Here is a 17,119-nt window from a genome sequence, read left to right as displayed (position 1 = left end):
TTTTTTGTGTAGTTAAGCTAGCTGAACCATTGCTACAACAAAATGCAGGAGGTTCAAACTGAAATTTCTTAGCTCGATGGAACTTGCAACGTGAAATTAGTTTTAGTGGGATGTATTCTGATCGCATTTGGCTAATGGTTATCTGGCCTGTTTTATTTACGTTTGGACCTGCAAGTACCAAAACGTCAGAATGAATTAAGGGAGAAGGAAAGCCAGATTGGTATGAAATAATACTACAATATACACCAACCTTTATTCAAATTAGTGTAAGAACTTTGATTTTGTTCATTAGCTGTACCAGACGTTAACCCTAGTAGCAGATAATTTTAGGATAAATATAAGTAAATATTTTCTCAATTAGAAAATGGTAAAAACTTTTTGCACAGAGGATTGTACTTGCCCACTTCAAATATTGAGGATTAATTTCAATTCAGGGAATAAGTTTTTCTTGTATCACGGTATGAAATTTATTTTCAAGAAGCAAAATGTTTGCAGCACATGTGCCAAAAATAAGTTGGAGCTGACAATTGAAAATTTGTGAAAGTATGTGTCACTGTCATGTGACATCAGCAACTATGATTGCCTTTTTAGATATTGAAAGAAGGCTCATGTATTTGTTGGATTTACCAAAGTGTGTAAGTACATTTATTGTAATACAGCACAAAAGCAGGGGCAAAATGAGACTTTAAAAAAGAATTGCAATTATCCATTACCGGTACAAGAACACAACCTAAATTATAGAAAATACTATTGGTTTTACAGTAGGATAGTGCATTCGAATCGGTTTATCGATAAATCGAATTGATTATTTGTTATCGAAATCGAAATCGAAAAAATTGAAACCTTATTGAAACGATAACGATAAGCATATGTACAAATCGATAATCGATAAGTAATTATCGATAAGGATCAAAATCGAATCGATAAATCGAATGCACACCCCTAGATTGTAGACACTTGTTAAATGAGTAATTACCTATTTGTGTAGATTAATATAACATACAGAATGTATATATATTCCGCTACTATTTTCAAACTTTCCACAATGCTAAAAGATAGAGGGTAGAAGATTCTTCTCATCTACTTGGACGGAATTACCAAGTTTGATGCAGCAACATCTACGTCATATATTTTTGAACAGCAAACATGAAAAATAGGAATAACAAAGGGAAAAATACTGAAGCATTTGAGACCTCTTTCAACAATGCATGAAATCTACCAAGCAGTCGACCTACGCATCTGCCGAGGAAATCATCAAATTGACCAGAACTTTACCGGTCGAAAGATTGTTGCAAAGTTTCCATTGAATGTTGCAGTTAAGCCACCAAGAATAACTGGTACAGAAATTTTGTTAAGTGTTCTCCACTTGCAAAGACCCGTTCCACTAGGAATTTTGAGTTGTCATGACATAGATTCATTATGCTATGTTGCATACTCAGTAAATCAAGGTTTTAGACATCACACTGGAAGCAAAGGTCTTATAAGGTCATGACACAACAAAGAAAAAGTCATCCAATCAGGTAAATTATGTAAGAAGAAACGATCTTTCAAAAAATGGCACCTCAAATGATTGTTTACTATACCATTGAGGCAATCTTTTTAAAGATCAAATCAATTCGCATTTAGCATCGCCTCTTTAACTCCTAGATTTATATACTGAAACAGCCAAAAAAAGAGTTTATCGTGAAGACTTTAAAGAGGTAACGAACAACATGTTCAAGTAAACCAACTCCAGAACGTTTTACTATAATAAAGTTAGCAGCAAGAAACCATTATAGAGCATGGTACAGTTCGCTAAATTTAAAGAGTCGGTCCTTAGTATACAATTCTTGAGAAAAAAGTATATATGTTCAAATACGATATTAATACAAAACGGATCCGTGTTGAAGTCTCCAGCATTACATGAGACAATTGATGAGATACATCAAAATGTAGGTTCCCCCATCATCACGACTCACTTACCCTTCTTAGCCATCTACAAGTAGGATTCAGAAATAAGAACGAATAGAATAAGCATAATCATTTAGGATAAAGTAGTTTAATCTTCCAAGAAAACAATGATTTATATGAAAATATTATTTTCTTACCTGATATACCAAATTATCTTCAATGACAGCTGGTCTACCAAAGCTTTTACCTAGATCAGTAAAAGTTGGAAGCCTACCAATTGTTAGACCCTGTAGCAATAGAAAGCCCCGAGTACATCGTTGATTAAGAGATTGAGCCTGTCTCACAAAATGAATGGCAATTTGCATGTTAAAATCATATGTGATTGCATCAGGACTCCACCATTCCTGAAACCTATCAATTAGTTATCACATATTGAGAAGGAAAAATCAAATCACTAACACTATTATATTAAAGTTGAGGAAAAAAACTATTGAAATAATAATGGAGATGACGACCAAAACAAGAATAACTTCAATAGCAACAAGGAAACAACTCTCCCAAGACCAACATAATATAGCAATGATAAGAGTAAACTGAGAAAACAAGAATATGTGCACAATAAAACAAAACATATTTTCTCGTTATATTAATGCCCCCCATATTGTTTCATTCCTATAATCTCAGCTCCGATTAGGACTAAACTGATAATTATATTCCCTATAAACACCTATGAAACATTACAGGTACATATAAAAATAAATAGATAATCCGAAAATAAAAAATAAAGGAAGAGGTAAGGATATGAGCTTACCGAGAGCAGTTGGAATCAACCAGAGCGAGGAACGAAAGAACAAAGAATAGCAACACAGCTAACATCTTCTCTCTCTACAATGCAATTCACAAACACTATCCTCAGTATCAAACCCCTCAAAATAAGAAGTCTCTTCTCTTTACCTTTAAACGTTTAAAACTGGCAGCTGGTGAATCAGAAATAACTTTAAAGATCTTAGCAGACAAAGCTAGTAGAGATGCCAGCTTGTGCAGTACTTGCAATCTGCCCATCCATCATTTTTTCTATAAATAGGAAAATAAATGTGAGTGACATAGGAGTTAGATGAGAGTATGCAGTGTCACAGCATATATACAGAAATTTATCTTCTTTTCATGGTTTTCTCTTGCAAATCTAACAACACCCACCAACACAATGTCCATATACTCCAAAACATTCACAAAATTGGAAAATACACTCCACACAAAGGAAAAAGTGAAGTACTTCATCACTTCTCACAAAATTTTCAATCATACTTATTTTGATCCCAAAACAACAAGGAAACAAAATCTATAGGGAGAGAAAGGACTATATGTGTACAATGATACAGATAGCAATATGTAATATATTAAGAGTTTGATTGAATTTTTCTTGTAAAATCTAAAGATACACCGAGCGTTACTGCAAAACTCGTATCAGCATCACAAAGAAGAGAAAGGTCAAAGCTTTATTAAAAGTTCATTTCTTCTCTTAGTGAAGGTACTTGCCTGTTGATCTTGTCAAGAATGGAGTCTCTGCTTTCTGAAACAGATCACTCAGCCTCCTACTTCTACTCTTATCATCTCTAGATTTCCAGTCTTCAGATTGCACGATTTTCTTTACTTCCCCCTTGATAGTAAATATAATCTTGGCGAGCAGACTTCATTGTCTATGCTATTTTCTCCAAAAAAAAGTCTCCCCTGAATCTATATGATGTACCTTTGGCTCCTCTTCTTCTGCAACAAAATCTGTACCCTTGTTGTTCTCAACCACCTGCATTGAGAAGAAATTGTCTAATAGATCATCACAGTTCAAAAAGTAGTCATCACGTAAACGTCTTTTACAAATATTTGACAAATTGTTTCAACAACCACGTCAGTATTAGACTCTGTATCTTTTGCAAAGTTCAAACCTAAGTCCACAATTTTTCCCAATCTTGGCTTCTTGTTTGTTCTTCAAATTTTATATCCTTGTTGTTCTTACCCACCTGCATTTGGGAAGAAAACGTTTACTACTGAATTATCACAGTTTAAGAAAAGGAAATGTCTCATGATAGTATGTTTTTTCTTTTGATGCCAATGAAATGTCTCGTGATAGTATGTTTTTTCTTGGCTTCTTTGTTTGTTCTTCAAATTTTATATCCTTGTTGTTCTTACCCACCTGCATTTGGGAAGAAAACTTTTACTACTGAATTATCACAGTTTAAGAAAAGGAAATGTCTCATGATAGTATGTTTTTTCTTTTGATGCCAATGACCAATTGTACCACAAATTAATCACCAACATTTATTAAATGGCAGTAAAGCTTTCTAGTTACACGGTGATAATGCAAAAAAAATGTCCACATAACTCTTCAGGAAAACCTGATTTATTAGCTAAAGTATGTCAAATGATTTCCAAGAAATGAATCTTTTGAAACTAAATAACTCCACCAATATAGACTCCGTCGAATATATGTACAAAAGAAAGAGACTATTTAAACAAACCTCAAAAGTGAAATACTATATATTACCCATGTTTTGCGTAGTTCTCTAGAAAGTTACAGAAGAAAATTATGTTATTGCTATGGTGAGCACTTCCAGTGCTATAATCTCAAATGACATGTAAACTTCTTAATTACACGATGATAATGAAAAAAAATATCCACATAATACTCCAGGAAGAACTGATTATTAGCTAAAGCATGTCAAAATATTTCCAAGAAATGAGTCTGATCCAAGCTAATATTACCTTCAAGTCCACCTAGGTGATGTTTGATATGTTGGATGTAGCAAGATTTCCCTTAATTTTTTCAATCCAAACACAATCTACAACTTGACCATTCTCGCAACAATGCATCGTCAATATGCCATGAAATCTCCATAACTTGTGATCCATGGAACATTCTGCCTATAAAAATAAACACACTTCTATGAACTAAATACTTGTGGTAAAAAAATTTTGAGGATGAAAAGAGTTACAATTTCCTACCAGGACAGCGTTAAGCTGCAAATATAAATTATAAGGTTCCGAAGCCAATTTGAGATACCAAAGGTTACGAAAATGTTATTTACTTGCTCGGAAAAAAAGGTGGAAGACAAAGTAAAAGCACAAGGAGGATACAATTTGAAACATAACTAAGTCTTCAAAAATCTAACACATCAAAACTACTTAGTGAGAGATGGACTATTCTATGAGGGGAAAACGTTTTCAAATTTTTCCCATTAATCCACTTGAGGGGAGGAATATCATCAAACTGAACATAAAAATGCAGCTAGATAATAAAAGATTTGGCTAAACCATGTTCATTAACAGTGAATAGAAAATCACAATTCAAGAAGAAAATAATTTCACTAACATGTCTGATACTTATCTATATCTTTCATATGCATTACCAGTAGGATAAAGTAAATATCATTGGCCGGTGCCCTATTGTGTCAATCATAGAAAGTAGGCTTATTTTATGTAGGCATACATCATTGAACTGATGGAAGGAGAAAATAATTTCCGTTGGAGAAATTTAAATTTCTATTTCCCTCTGTAAAAACTCCTTATTCTGCATGTTATTTCTAATATAAGGGTGTTAACCAATCTACATCTATTAGCAACGTAAAAAAATCTTTTTCAATGTTTCGTTATAAGAGAACCATCAACTTAGTTATTTCTCTCATCCGAAGTTGCATAGATTGGCATTTCATCTGAGTACACAAACTAAATGAACCCCTTTAACTTACTTAGCAGTAATTCTAGTAACTCAAACAGTAATAGAATGAAGACTGCAACGAAATACCATCTGAAAGAACTCGAATGGAGGCACCAGTTGTTTGCTGGATAGGCTTGATTAAAGACCCTTGTTTTCTTATTATGTTCACAACTTGTGTTGATGCTACAAGTAGTCTGATAGAGCAGAATGTAACCCCAGCAAATGCAGCCCCATGTAAGTTGCCATCAGCTTCAAGTCCACTAACGCATTTGAACACTCTTATTACAACATCCATCGCAGGGGATAATGCTTCCTCGGGTTCTTCCTTCTCCGATATTAGAACCTATGACATTGTTTATGGAGTCCATGTAAAGACTACTTTCTCCAAGAGCGAGCAGAACACAAAAAGGAGGTTGATAGCCTTCACACCAGCATTTACAAATACAAAATAATGATAGCTTCGAAAGATTGGTAGCTAATGAAGCATCTTAATAGTGAGAAAAGAAGAATAAAATGAAAACTTCACAAGAAAATAATTCAGTCACCTTTCCCTTTTCAATTAGTTATACTAAGAGGATGGACAACAATTTTTATATCTAAAACCTACATCTATCATACATATCCATTGTTCCACACCAGTCCCCTTAAAGTAAAGTAAGAAACACAAAAACTCAATAAAATTGTAGCTCCAGCGCCATGCGGCATCTCAAATATGTTGCAAGAAACTGATATTTATTGAATCTTGGAAGTGCCTGTCCTTTTTTTCCGTAAAAAGAAAATCGAACTGAGCAAAACAGAGTGAGGAAGAGGATGAGCTGACAAACAGTGAGTCCAACTGCATTGGCAGCCAGATTTTACAAGACCTACACTTGTTAGGATACATATCCAACAGTGATTCCAACCGTATGAGAATGAACTCAACCCAAATTACATAGCTTTTAATTCCAAACCTAAAGGAAAAACAAAGAGGGAACGACAGAGATCTGTCAACACAGACACAAGGGTAGATTGAAGAAGCAACTTGGGCTTGAGTTCAATACGACCAGAACTCTCGAATACAAAAAAAACACCCAGGAACAAATCAACAATCCATAACACGCAACTTTAATTCCAAATTTAGGGAGAAAACGAAGGGGAACAGAGAGATCTCTAAAGAGGGGCAGAGAGGAGAGACAAGACAGAGAGAGAGCGAGAGCGCGCACCGGGTGAGATGAGAAACTGAAGACCGTGCTGGCGCTTACGTGTTGAACAAAAGGGATATACACCAGAACAGCTTTAAGCCACTTGGAGGGCAGATTTCCGAAAATAACCCCAAGCAGGACGACGAAGAGCACCTCAGCTCCCGCTTCTAAATAAGTAAGATTTACTATTTAGTTCCTCCGTCAGTTTATGTGAACCTATTTCCTTTTTTATCCGTTCCAAAAAGAATGAATCCTTTCTAAATTTGAAAAATAATTAATTTAAACTTATAATTCTACACTTAATAAGAAGCTTTTATAACCACACAAATACTCTGGGCCCCTTTTTGATTTATTTAGACTACAAATTCCAAAAGTATTTATTTTTCCTTAAATTCCGTGCCCAACCAAACGGGTTCACATAAATTGGAACGAGCGGAGTATATTTTATTTTAGAAGAAACCAAAATGGAGTTGTATGTGTCTAGCTGTTAGGTCATCGGTGTGCTTCTATCTGTCAAGTGTATATATTACTCCATTAATTAACTCCTGAAAATAAAAAAGAAGAAAAAAGAAAAACAAAAAAAGGAAAATAAACGCGGCTGGTAATACACCAAAACCAGAGTCTTTCTCTTTCTTCATTCTCTCTCTTTCTGCTCATAGTTTTGAGCTAATACAAAGATCGTAGTAAGGCGATCCAAGCTTTAACAAAACAGTTTTCATAATCATCTGACTTAGCTCTTTAAATCCATATCAGTTTTTCTTTTTCCTTCAATTTAATTATTTTTGCTTGTTGGATTTTAATTAATTTTCTATTTATTAAATAAAGGTCAGCTGGGGTTGGTGAAATTTTGCTGTTTTCTGCGATCTCGATTAGTTGAGTGATCACGCCCAACTATACCTTATAAAAAGGACTCTGCAAACGTTGCAAATATAACCCGAGTATTACACCCAGGGTCGAATCCACGGAGAGTTAACCTATCAACCACTATCTTCAGACCCACTAATTCTTCAGAACCAGCTTCCCAAATATTCAAATCTCAGTTGAGTGTTCTTTAACAACTAGCTTGCAAGTAACTAAATAGCTGTAAACTAAACTAATAAGGTTGTAAACAATTATGAGGAAAAGCTAAGGCAATGATTTCCCCTATTGATGGAATCCCTTCTGTTTATGCTCATACAAATTTACCAACACATCTCTATCAATCATGAACGCTAATCTTACCGTAAATCTCTCCGGAGTAATCACAGTAATTTACTATTGCACTCTCCCGAGATACACTAGCTTACTTTATTTAGCACGATTCACTTTAGATTACACCCAAGGCTTCGTTATCCCTAATCCCGCCTTTAAACCCGCAATTATAGATTCCTCTAATAATCTAGGAGTGGTGTTGTTCCACAATACCCTAAATATGCACTCTTTTCCAAGTTATGCACACTAAATAAGCACAGCTAATTGAGGATCCTGTCAATTAACTACAACAGACACGAAGTTGAACAAATAGAGATTAAACTAGCAATTTGTATTCACATAAACAAGAAGTTCATCACCCAATAGGTTCCATCAAAACCTTAGGCAAGGAATTTAGATACTCATGGCTATGGGAAAATAAACTAAGATTGAATTCATCATAAAAATCAAAAGAAAAGAAGAAAGATGGTTGGAGTCTTCTCTCACAATGGTTTTCCTTGCTAAGAAACCTTAAAAATCAATACATGCCTCTCTTGGGCGAAGTCTAATATTTTAAATAGGGTTTAAGTCTAAAAATTCCGTGTTTTACACTTTAGTCCCTGAAGTTTTCGGCTTCCGCCGCGGTTCTGCCGCGGTCGCGGTCAGACCGCGGCCAAAAGCCTTCTCTGATTCTGAAATCATCCTCAGCTGTCTTCCACCGCGGTTCTACCGCGGTCGCGGTGGAACCGCGGTCAAACCTGTGCTCTGAATCTTCGGCCTGTTTTGCATGGTTCACTTGGGAAATTTCACAGTTGGCCTCTTTTTCATCAATTTTGACTCCAAAACTGCTCCTTAGCCTTCCTTATACATATATCACCTGCAAATCATGAAAAGCACTAATAAGAGCATTTTTTGTTATCACTTTTAGCATTAAAACTACACAAGAAGGTGATTATTTAAGGCGTGATTATAGTCAAATTCACCTATTATCAACACCCCACACTTAAACCTTTGCTCGTCCTCGAGCAAACTAAACCACGCTTCTAGGACTAACTGCTCAATGCATTGCCCCAATATATGTCACACCTACTATTATCAATGACCGACCTAAGCAGTGCACAATCATATCTCAAATGCAGACTCTCATGCCAAGACACACTTGTGCTCACTTGAATTACTCTAACAGAAGTGAAGACTCACTTTTTCTTCCTGAGTCACATGCCCTCACATAAACAACATCTGAGAGAAGTTCCACACACATATAAAATTCAACAACAAGGAACCATATATAGAAGGAATTCACTCACTCTCAGCAAAGAGCATTCACATGCTACACAGACACACCATAAGCTTGCCCCTAGTGTAATACTCCACTAATCGAGCCATTCGGTCAAAGATCAAGAGGTCTTTAGAGGTTGTAATGTAGGCTAGGGACGGGTAGGATATATTTGGATATAGTGACTAACCTCCCTAAGCACTTTTAATACACACTTCCTTTTATTTCACCTTCATGTTCAACCCAATCATTATTCCACATTTTGTTTCACTTGTGACCCCCACTTTTCTTTAGGTACAACTGGCTTCTTCTTCTCTTTTTTTTTTTTTTAGATTTATTGTACACTGCCAGTTCACCAATCAGAACCTTCATTCTTGGTTCCCTTTTTTCACTAACTCTCTCCCACCCCACACTTTGACTTTTGTATATTCTTTAGTGATTCAAGTGCTTCTAGGAGGTAAAGGTTCAAACAATTAGCTTATTCAAACACAACGATTTAGATCATTATAGGGTTATCAAAGAACAGGCTTCAGGCTCAAAGGGGTTAACTATGGTAATATGCACAGGTGGATTCTCAAGTATAGAGGGTTGCACAAAGAAATGCCTCAATCATCTCTAAAACCAAACGACTTCTATTTCGTTTTGCACACACACAGGGCAAGTTCTAGGTGTCATATGCAAGCATAGGATGCAAGTAACAACTCATACACACTTAGCATGTAACTCATTCCGAATCAGTTCATCAGCACAATCATACGAGTGTTCAAGCAAGACAATATGTGCAAAATTAAGGCATATATTATGAGTCCACAAACAAGCTTAGACGTCCACTCTCAAGTTCTTTTCTTTGCAAGTGTGCACATTTGGGGTTACATTCTAACCTTCACCCATCTAATCCTAAAACTACAAAAGAAAAATCTACCTAACCCGGTTCAAGAAAAACCCTTGAAAAAGAACCGTGGTCCAAAGAAAAACCAAGGAGGAGGTACCACACTACCTAAAAGAAGAAAATAAAATAAAAAAATATTCTACATGGACTACTTCCCTCAAGAGTACTGTCCACCTAGTCCGTCATCAGGAAGAGTCCTCTACAAGTTTTTTATTTTTTTTTATTTTTTTATTTTTATATATCTGACTTTGACCCTCAAGAGACCCGTCAACAAGTGTCCGTCGTTGGGCCAAGTCAGCTACTCCTAATATAACACACTCACATATATACAACACATTACTCTAATGCTACAGCACAACAACATCTATATACATTACAATACACAGTTAGAGCAAGTCTCCCACCCCACACTTAAAATCATGGCATGTCCCCATGTCATATCAAGAAAGTAAAGAGCAGAAGGGTTAGAAGACTTCCCTGAGACTCAATCCGAGTCGGAGACGGTGCTGGGGTCTACATGGCAAGCTCTCCCCAATGCACGTAACCAGGCCATAAACCGGTTCTCAGATCTAGCCTGCCTCTGCAACATGGCGTCCATCCGCGTCTGTAGGCCATCCACCGAGGTGCGGAGATCCGCGACCTCTTCCTCCAAGGAGCGCAGCATAGGCCGGGAGGACTGTGAGCGTGATAGGCCTGCTCCAGAATGGGGGTGCCGAGAGGGCCCGGCACTGTCAACAGACCTCTTGGATGGTGCAAAAGGAACCGGATCGTCCTCCTCATCATCTATCTCAATTGTGGTGCGTATACCCCTACTCACTCTGATGCTAGAAGCATTGAATGCTGCTTTGGGAGGCAAATCTCCATCGGCGGGATTGGTGGGGGTGTTTCTCATCAAGCACAATGTGGTTACCAAGGAAGGGAAATAGAATCCCTTTGTCAGCAGCGGTCCCCGTAAGACCCTTTCATCACCAATTATCCGGGCCATATCAAAATCCTTCCCTGTCACAAAGCACCAAGTGAAGTTCACGTCCATTGTATTGCTGGATGGCAGGAACCTGCTGCGGATAACAGTCAACCAACACTTGGCCAAGTGGGTGAAAGAGTTAGAGTTGAGGGTTATTTGGTCACGTAACCAAATGGGCTGCCCCCCTATGCAAAGTACATCCGTCATGACCTCCCATGTCACCCCTGGTCTGTCATGGTAATAGTCGACGTCACCGGTGAACGGAGGCAGCCGCAACACCCGGCGAATTGTTGGAACTTGAGCATTGACCACCGTACCCCGAACAATCACCTCCCTACCCAAGTTCAATGGGCAGTTGGCGTAAAATTCTCGAACCAGCATCTTGTTAACTGGTGCAGGGTCGTTAAATAGGAATTCCATCTCCCGCCTCCGTATTTCTTCATACATCTCCACCTTTTCGGCTCGGAGGGCTACCCGATCAATCGGGATCTCATGGATAAAGGTCTTTGTAGCCTTGGCGTTGAAGTCGTCCTCCGCCAGTTCCGATTGGAATCTGGACTCATCATAAGCAGGTCGCTGGGATGTGCCTCCAGCTCGCCTTTGCCTTTTGGGAGCCATATGACCTGCAAATAATCAAACGAACCATCAACATATGCCCTAACTAGTGCCAATCAGATGGTTACTCAGACTTCGCCACCCGATGACACCAAATATTTCCCCTTAATTCAGTCATAACAACCTCCACAATAGCCCCATAATTTTCTTACCACTTCCGGCATAATACACCCCACACTTACTCCTTTCAATGTTACACATGAGATACAACACCACCATATAACAACTACCACCATACCACCAATCAACTACACATCAACAACCATCAATTACAACATCCCAAACCTAGGTTGGGCTTAAACCACTGTAAAAATATACAACATAGCACCAAAATTTTCGGCCAACACATGACCCAATACCATACTACACCACAAAAATCTAGTTTAGGCCTCCAAACTACCAAAACAACTTCACAATTATTTAATAATGGAGACCCAATTAATTTGGCACCAAACAACCTCATAAACATCTACTACAACAAGTACAACAATGGCAAACATAAAAGAAAGCAAAAAAAATTCAAATTACTACACTAATCCTAACTAGGGTTTAAGTAAAACTAATAATTTAACAAATTACACTACATAGAAGAGAAAGAAGTAGAGAGAGAGAAGAATAACTTACTTGAGTTGAAAAGAGGGAGAAATGGAGGGGTGTTAATGGAGGTTGGGGATGAAGGTAAGTGAAGGAGAAGAAGAGAAGAGGGATTTTGTGAATAGAGAGAGAAAGAAAGAAGGGGAGGAGGGGAAGGGGCGGAAATAATGATAAGGGGATAGGGGGTTGTTTTTATGTGAGATTAAAAGGTTTTTGAAAAAAAAAATTTTTTTTTAACCTTACCTGGCCGCGTCTGTGTCTGCCGCGGTCGCGGTAGAACCGCGAGCAGTGAGATTCCGTGAGGCCATTTGACCGCGGTTTCACCGCGGTCGAGGCCCCTCTCTGATTCTAATGCCAGTTTTTTTTTTTTTTTTTTTTTTTTTTTGAATAGACTACGAAGGTTACAATTACAACACTGTCATGGGTTGCCTCCCACGTAGCGCCTGATTTAACGTCGCGGCACGACTCATGTGAGCGAAATTAAGGTTCGCTCGACCTCTGGGGTTCATTCAAATGCAGCTCGGTCATCTCCTTAGGCTCGTTCATACCCACATACAATTTCAACCGCTGACCATTGACTCTAAATGTACGAGAGTCATCTTCAGTAGCAACTTCCACAGCTCCGGATGGAAACACTTCAACCACGCGAAATGGTCCAGACCACCTTGACTTTAGCTTACCCGGGAACAACCGCAGTCTTGAGTTATAAAGCAATACCCTGTCCCCAGGTTTGAAATTTCGTTCAATGATGTTCTGATCGTGAAGCCTCTTCATTCTCTCTTTATATAGCCTTGTGCTCTCAAAAGCAAGATACCGGAACTCCTCTAGCTCATGTAATTCAGTGACTCTTGACGTGCCCGCAGCTTCCAAGTCTAAATTCAGCTGTTTCAGTGCCCACCACGCTTTATGTTCAAGTTCTACAGGTAGGTGACAGGCCTTCCCAAACACCAACTTATATGGTGACATACCAATTGGTGTCTTGAAAGCTGTCCCGTAGGCCCATAGTGCATCATCTAGCTTCCTTGACCAGTCAGTTCTTGTAACATTTACAGTTTTTGTCAATACGCTTTTGATCTCTCTGTTGGACACCTCAACCTGTCCACTGGTCTGTGGGTGGTACAGAGTGGCCACCTTGTGGCGCACATCATATTTAGCCAACAACTTCTCAAAGGCCCGGTTGCAGAAATGAGTACCTCCGTCGTTGATAATTGCACGCGGTGTCCCAAAGCGGGTGAATATGTTCTTTTTTAGAAACCCGACTACCACCTTAGCATCATTGGTGGGTAATGCTGCAGCTTCCACCTACTTGGACACATAGTCTACAGCAACAAGAATGTATTTATTGACATAGGAGCTGACGAAGGGACCCACAAAATCTATCCCCCAAACATCAAACACTTCCACCTCTTGAACTGGGTTCATGGGCATCTCGTGACGCCGGGAAATGTTCCTCGTGCGTTGACATTCATTACAGCCCTTTACCCATAAGTGAGCATCCTTGAACACCGTTGGCCAGAAAAATCCGGCCCCGCACCTTAGCTGATGTCCTGATTCCTCCAAAGTGACCGCCATACGCCGAAGCGTGACAAGCCTGCAAGATAGAAGATTGTTCGATCTCGGGGACGCATCTCCGGATCATATTATCAAGGCATATTCTAAACAAGTAGCGCTCATCCCAGTAATACCATTGGCTTTCACGAAAGAATCTCTTCCTCTGGACCGTTGACAGGTCATGAGGAACAATACCACTGGCCAGGTAATTAACATAGTCTGCATACCAAGGCGCTTCCTGATGAGTGGTAACGAGCAGCTGCTCATCTGGAAAAGTTTCCAGAATTTCCTCCACTTCTACTACATTTTCAGCTCCTTCAAGTCGTGATAGGTGATCAGCGACTTGATTTTCAGTGCCCTTGCGGTCACGAATTTCAAGATCGAACTCTTGCAGTAGCAACACCCAACAAATCAGGCGTGGCTTAGAGTCCTTCTTTTCTATTAAGTATCTAAGAGCTGCATGGTCAGAGTATACGATTACCTTGGATCCTATCAGATACGACCGAAACTTGTCAAAAGCAAATACCACAACTAGCATCTCCTTCTCTGTCACTGTGTAGTTCAACTGGGCTCCACTCAGCGTCCTACTAGCATAGTAGATTGGGTGCATCAGTTTGTCCTTCCGCTGGCCCAGCACTGCCCCCACCGCGTAGTCACTAGCATCACACATTAATTCGAACGGTTGCTCCCAGTCGGGGGCAACGATTATGGGTGATGTGACCAGCCTTTGCTTCAACTCCTCAAAAGCTACCCTGCAATCATCAGAAAATACAAAAGGGTGATCTTTCTCTAACAACTTACAGAAAGGGTTGGCGATTTTGGAGAAGTCCTTAATGAACCTCCGGTAGAATCCGGCATGTCCAAGAAAGCTTCTTATGGCTTTGACTGACGTTGGTGGCGGCAGCTTTGCTATGACATCAACCTTTGCTCTATCAACCTCTATTCCTTTGCTTGACACCCGGTGCCCCAAGACTATGCCTTCTTGTACCATGAAATGGCACTTTTCCCAATTCAGAACCAAGTTAGTCTCGATGCACCGTTTCAGCACACGCGTCAGATTCACTAGGCAGTCCTCAAATGAGTTCCCCACCACTGAGAAGTCATCCATGAACACCTCCATTATATCTTCTACCATGTCAGTAAATATGGCCATCATGCACCGTTGGAATGTGGCGGGTGCATTGCATAGGCCAAAGGGCATCCTCCTGAAGGCATAAATTCCGTACGGGCATGTGAAGGAGGTCTTTTCTCTATCCTCAGGGGCGATGGAATCTGATTGTACCCTGAGTACCCATCCAAGAAGCAAAAGTGTGACCTCCCTGCCAATCTATCCAGCATTTGATCAATGAAGGGAAGTGGGAAATGGTCTTTCCTGGTGGCTAGATTCAACTTTCTATAATCCATGCAGATTCTCCAGCCTGTGACGATTCTTGTTGAGATAAGTTCATTGTTGTCATTCTTCACCACCGTCATGCCACCCTTTTTAGGCACACATTGAACTGGTCTAACCCAGCTACTGTCAGAGATTGGGAAGATGATTCCCGCATCCAACCACTTTATCACTTCTTTCTTCACCACTTCCTTCATATTCGGGTTCAGCCTTCTCTGATGTTCCCTGGAAGGTTTATGCCCCTCCTCCAGAAGAATCTTGTGCATGCAGTAGGCGGGGTTGATCCCCTTGATGTCTGCCATGGTCCACCCAATGGCAGTTTTGCACTCCCTTAGCACCTGTAGAAGCTGTTGAACCTGCACATCTAACAAACCAGATGAGATAATAACAGGTAATGTGGAGTCAGGACCCAGAAATTCATACCTGAGGTGGGTTGGCAATGGCTTCAGTTCCAGCTTAGGGGGTTCCTCGATGGATGGCTTATCTGGAGGGGTCTCTCTCTTTTCTAAGTGTAAGGGCTCAAACTCCAGATTTCTCTCCCAGAACCCTTTACTTTCCAGTGCCAACACCCATTCCGCCAAATCCTCACCATTCACTTCATCCAAATTTGTCAAGCATGCAGTAAGGGGGTCCTCAACCGTCAATGCCTCATTGTCAGACTCTACAATTACATCCACTGCATCAATAAGGGAGCAATTTGCGAACTCACTTGGTCGCCTCATCGATTTCTGCACATTGAATATAATTTCTTCATCATTGAGCCTCATCTTAAGCTCCCCAGTCTCGCAATCAATCAAGGCTCTCCCCGTGGACAAGAAAGGTCGTCCCAAAATTATAGGAATTTCTTCATCCACTTTGCAATCCAAGATTACAAAATCTGCAGGGAACACGAATTTCCCCACCTGAATAAGCACATCATCAATGATCCCAAATGGACGCTTAACAGTTCTGTCGGCCAGCTGTAACAACATAGAGGTAGGTCTAGCTCTCCCAATGCCTAACCTCTTATAAATAACCAAGGGCATGAGATTAATGCTGGCCCCTAAATCACAGAGTGCCTTAGCAAAGTATAGTTCCCAATAGTGCATGGGATTGTAAAACTACCTGGATCAGATAGCTTTTCAGCAACAGGTCTGGATACCACTGCACTGCATGTCTGAGTAAGTGTCACAGTCGACAAGTCTTGAAAGTCAAACTTCCGAGACATCAAGTCCTTCATCATTTTAGCGTATCCTGGCATCTCCTTTAGAGCTTCTATCAGTGGAATATTTACCTGGATTTGTTTGAGCATCTCCAGGAACTTTTTATACTGCTCCTCCTTTTGATGCTTGGCCAACCTTTGCGGAAATGGTGCAGGAGGTCTTTTCTTCCCAATCACTTGAGATTTCTCTTTCTCAGCTACTGTTTCAACTAATGGTTCAGCTACTGTCTCAGTCTCTTGCTGCATATTCTTTTCTTCAGGGGCGGGCTGGACTGTTACCTCTGTCAATCCCGTAGACTCATCCAGCTCAATGGGCACTGGAATGAGTGTCTCAGCCTGTATGTTCTCTCGAGCTCTCTCTTGCTCAACATCTAGATCCCTACCGTTCCGAAGACTCACCGCCATCAGCTGCTTTGGGCCCTGATCTTTTGGATTGATTTGGGTATCTGCAGGTAGTGTCCCTTGAGGACGATTGTTAAGTGACATTGAAATCTGGCCCACTTGTACCTCAATATTTTTGATAGCTGCATCATGTGCATCCACCCTTTCATTTATCTTAGCATTGGACCCAATAACCTGCTGCATCATTGCTTCAAGTCTTGCAAACCCGTCTTCCTGTCTTCCACCCTGCTGTTGCTGAGGTGGGTGGTACCCTTGCTGCTGATTGTTGTACCCCTGTGGTCTAGGAT

At 39.8% G+C, this 17,119-nt stretch overlaps 1 protein-coding gene across 4 annotated transcripts; it reads right to left on the bottom strand.

Annotated features, from left to right (window-relative positions):
• Positions 1–1,715: 1,715 nt before the first annotated feature.
• On the bottom strand, positions 1,716–6,899 carry LOC109205475. 4 transcript variants are annotated; one of them, XM_019368192.1, is made up of 8 exons: positions 6,802–6,899; positions 5,687–5,942; positions 4,648–4,806; positions 3,427–3,905; positions 2,845–2,964; positions 2,702–2,775; positions 2,088–2,301; positions 1,716–1,975 (listed from the first exon to the last, which is right to left on the bottom strand). In XM_019368192.1, the coding sequence occupies exons 5-8, from the start codon at positions 2,950–2,952 to the stop codon at positions 1,955–1,957; spliced, it is 417 nt and encodes a 138-aa protein (XP_019223737.1). In that variant the 5' UTR covers positions 2,953–2,964; positions 3,427–3,905; positions 4,648–4,806; positions 5,687–5,942; positions 6,802–6,899; the 3' UTR covers positions 1,716–1,954. The 4 variants fall into 4 exon arrangements, 3 of the variants coding, with proteins under 3 accessions (XP_019223737.1, XP_019223738.1, XP_019223739.1); XM_019368193.1 differs by lacking the exon at positions 6,802–6,899 and having other exon boundaries at positions 3,427–3,691; positions 3,831–3,905; positions 5,687–6,795; XM_019368194.1 differs by lacking the exon at positions 6,802–6,899 and having other exon boundaries at positions 3,427–3,691; positions 5,687–6,795.
• Positions 6,900–17,119: the final 10,220 nt, after the last annotated feature.

The sequence above is a fragment of the Nicotiana attenuata genome, unplaced genomic scaffold (genome assembly GCF_001879085.1).
Source record: "Nicotiana attenuata strain UT unplaced genomic scaffold, NIATTr2, whole genome shotgun sequence".
NCBI lineage: Eukaryota > Viridiplantae > Streptophyta > Magnoliopsida > Solanales > Solanaceae > Nicotiana > Nicotiana attenuata.
Note: the sequence above shows the minus strand (reverse complement) of the source record. Positions and strands in the feature narration are given on the sequence as shown.

Excerpts from the sequence above, each read along its gene's own strand:
- LOC109205475 (XM_019368192.1), bottom strand. The coding sequence starts at position 2,952 with ATGGGCAGATTGCAAGTACTGCACAAGCTGGCATCTCTACTAGCTTTG. Across the intron at positions 2,776-2,844 it reads CCAGTTTTAAACGTTTAAAG|AGAGAGAAGATGTTAGCTGT; the intron begins GTAAAGAGAAGA and ends ATTGCATTGTAG. Across the intron at positions 1,976-2,087 it reads AAGATAATTTGGTATATCAG|ATGGCTAAGAAGGGTAAGTG; the intron begins GTAAGAAAATAA and ends TCCTACTTGTAG.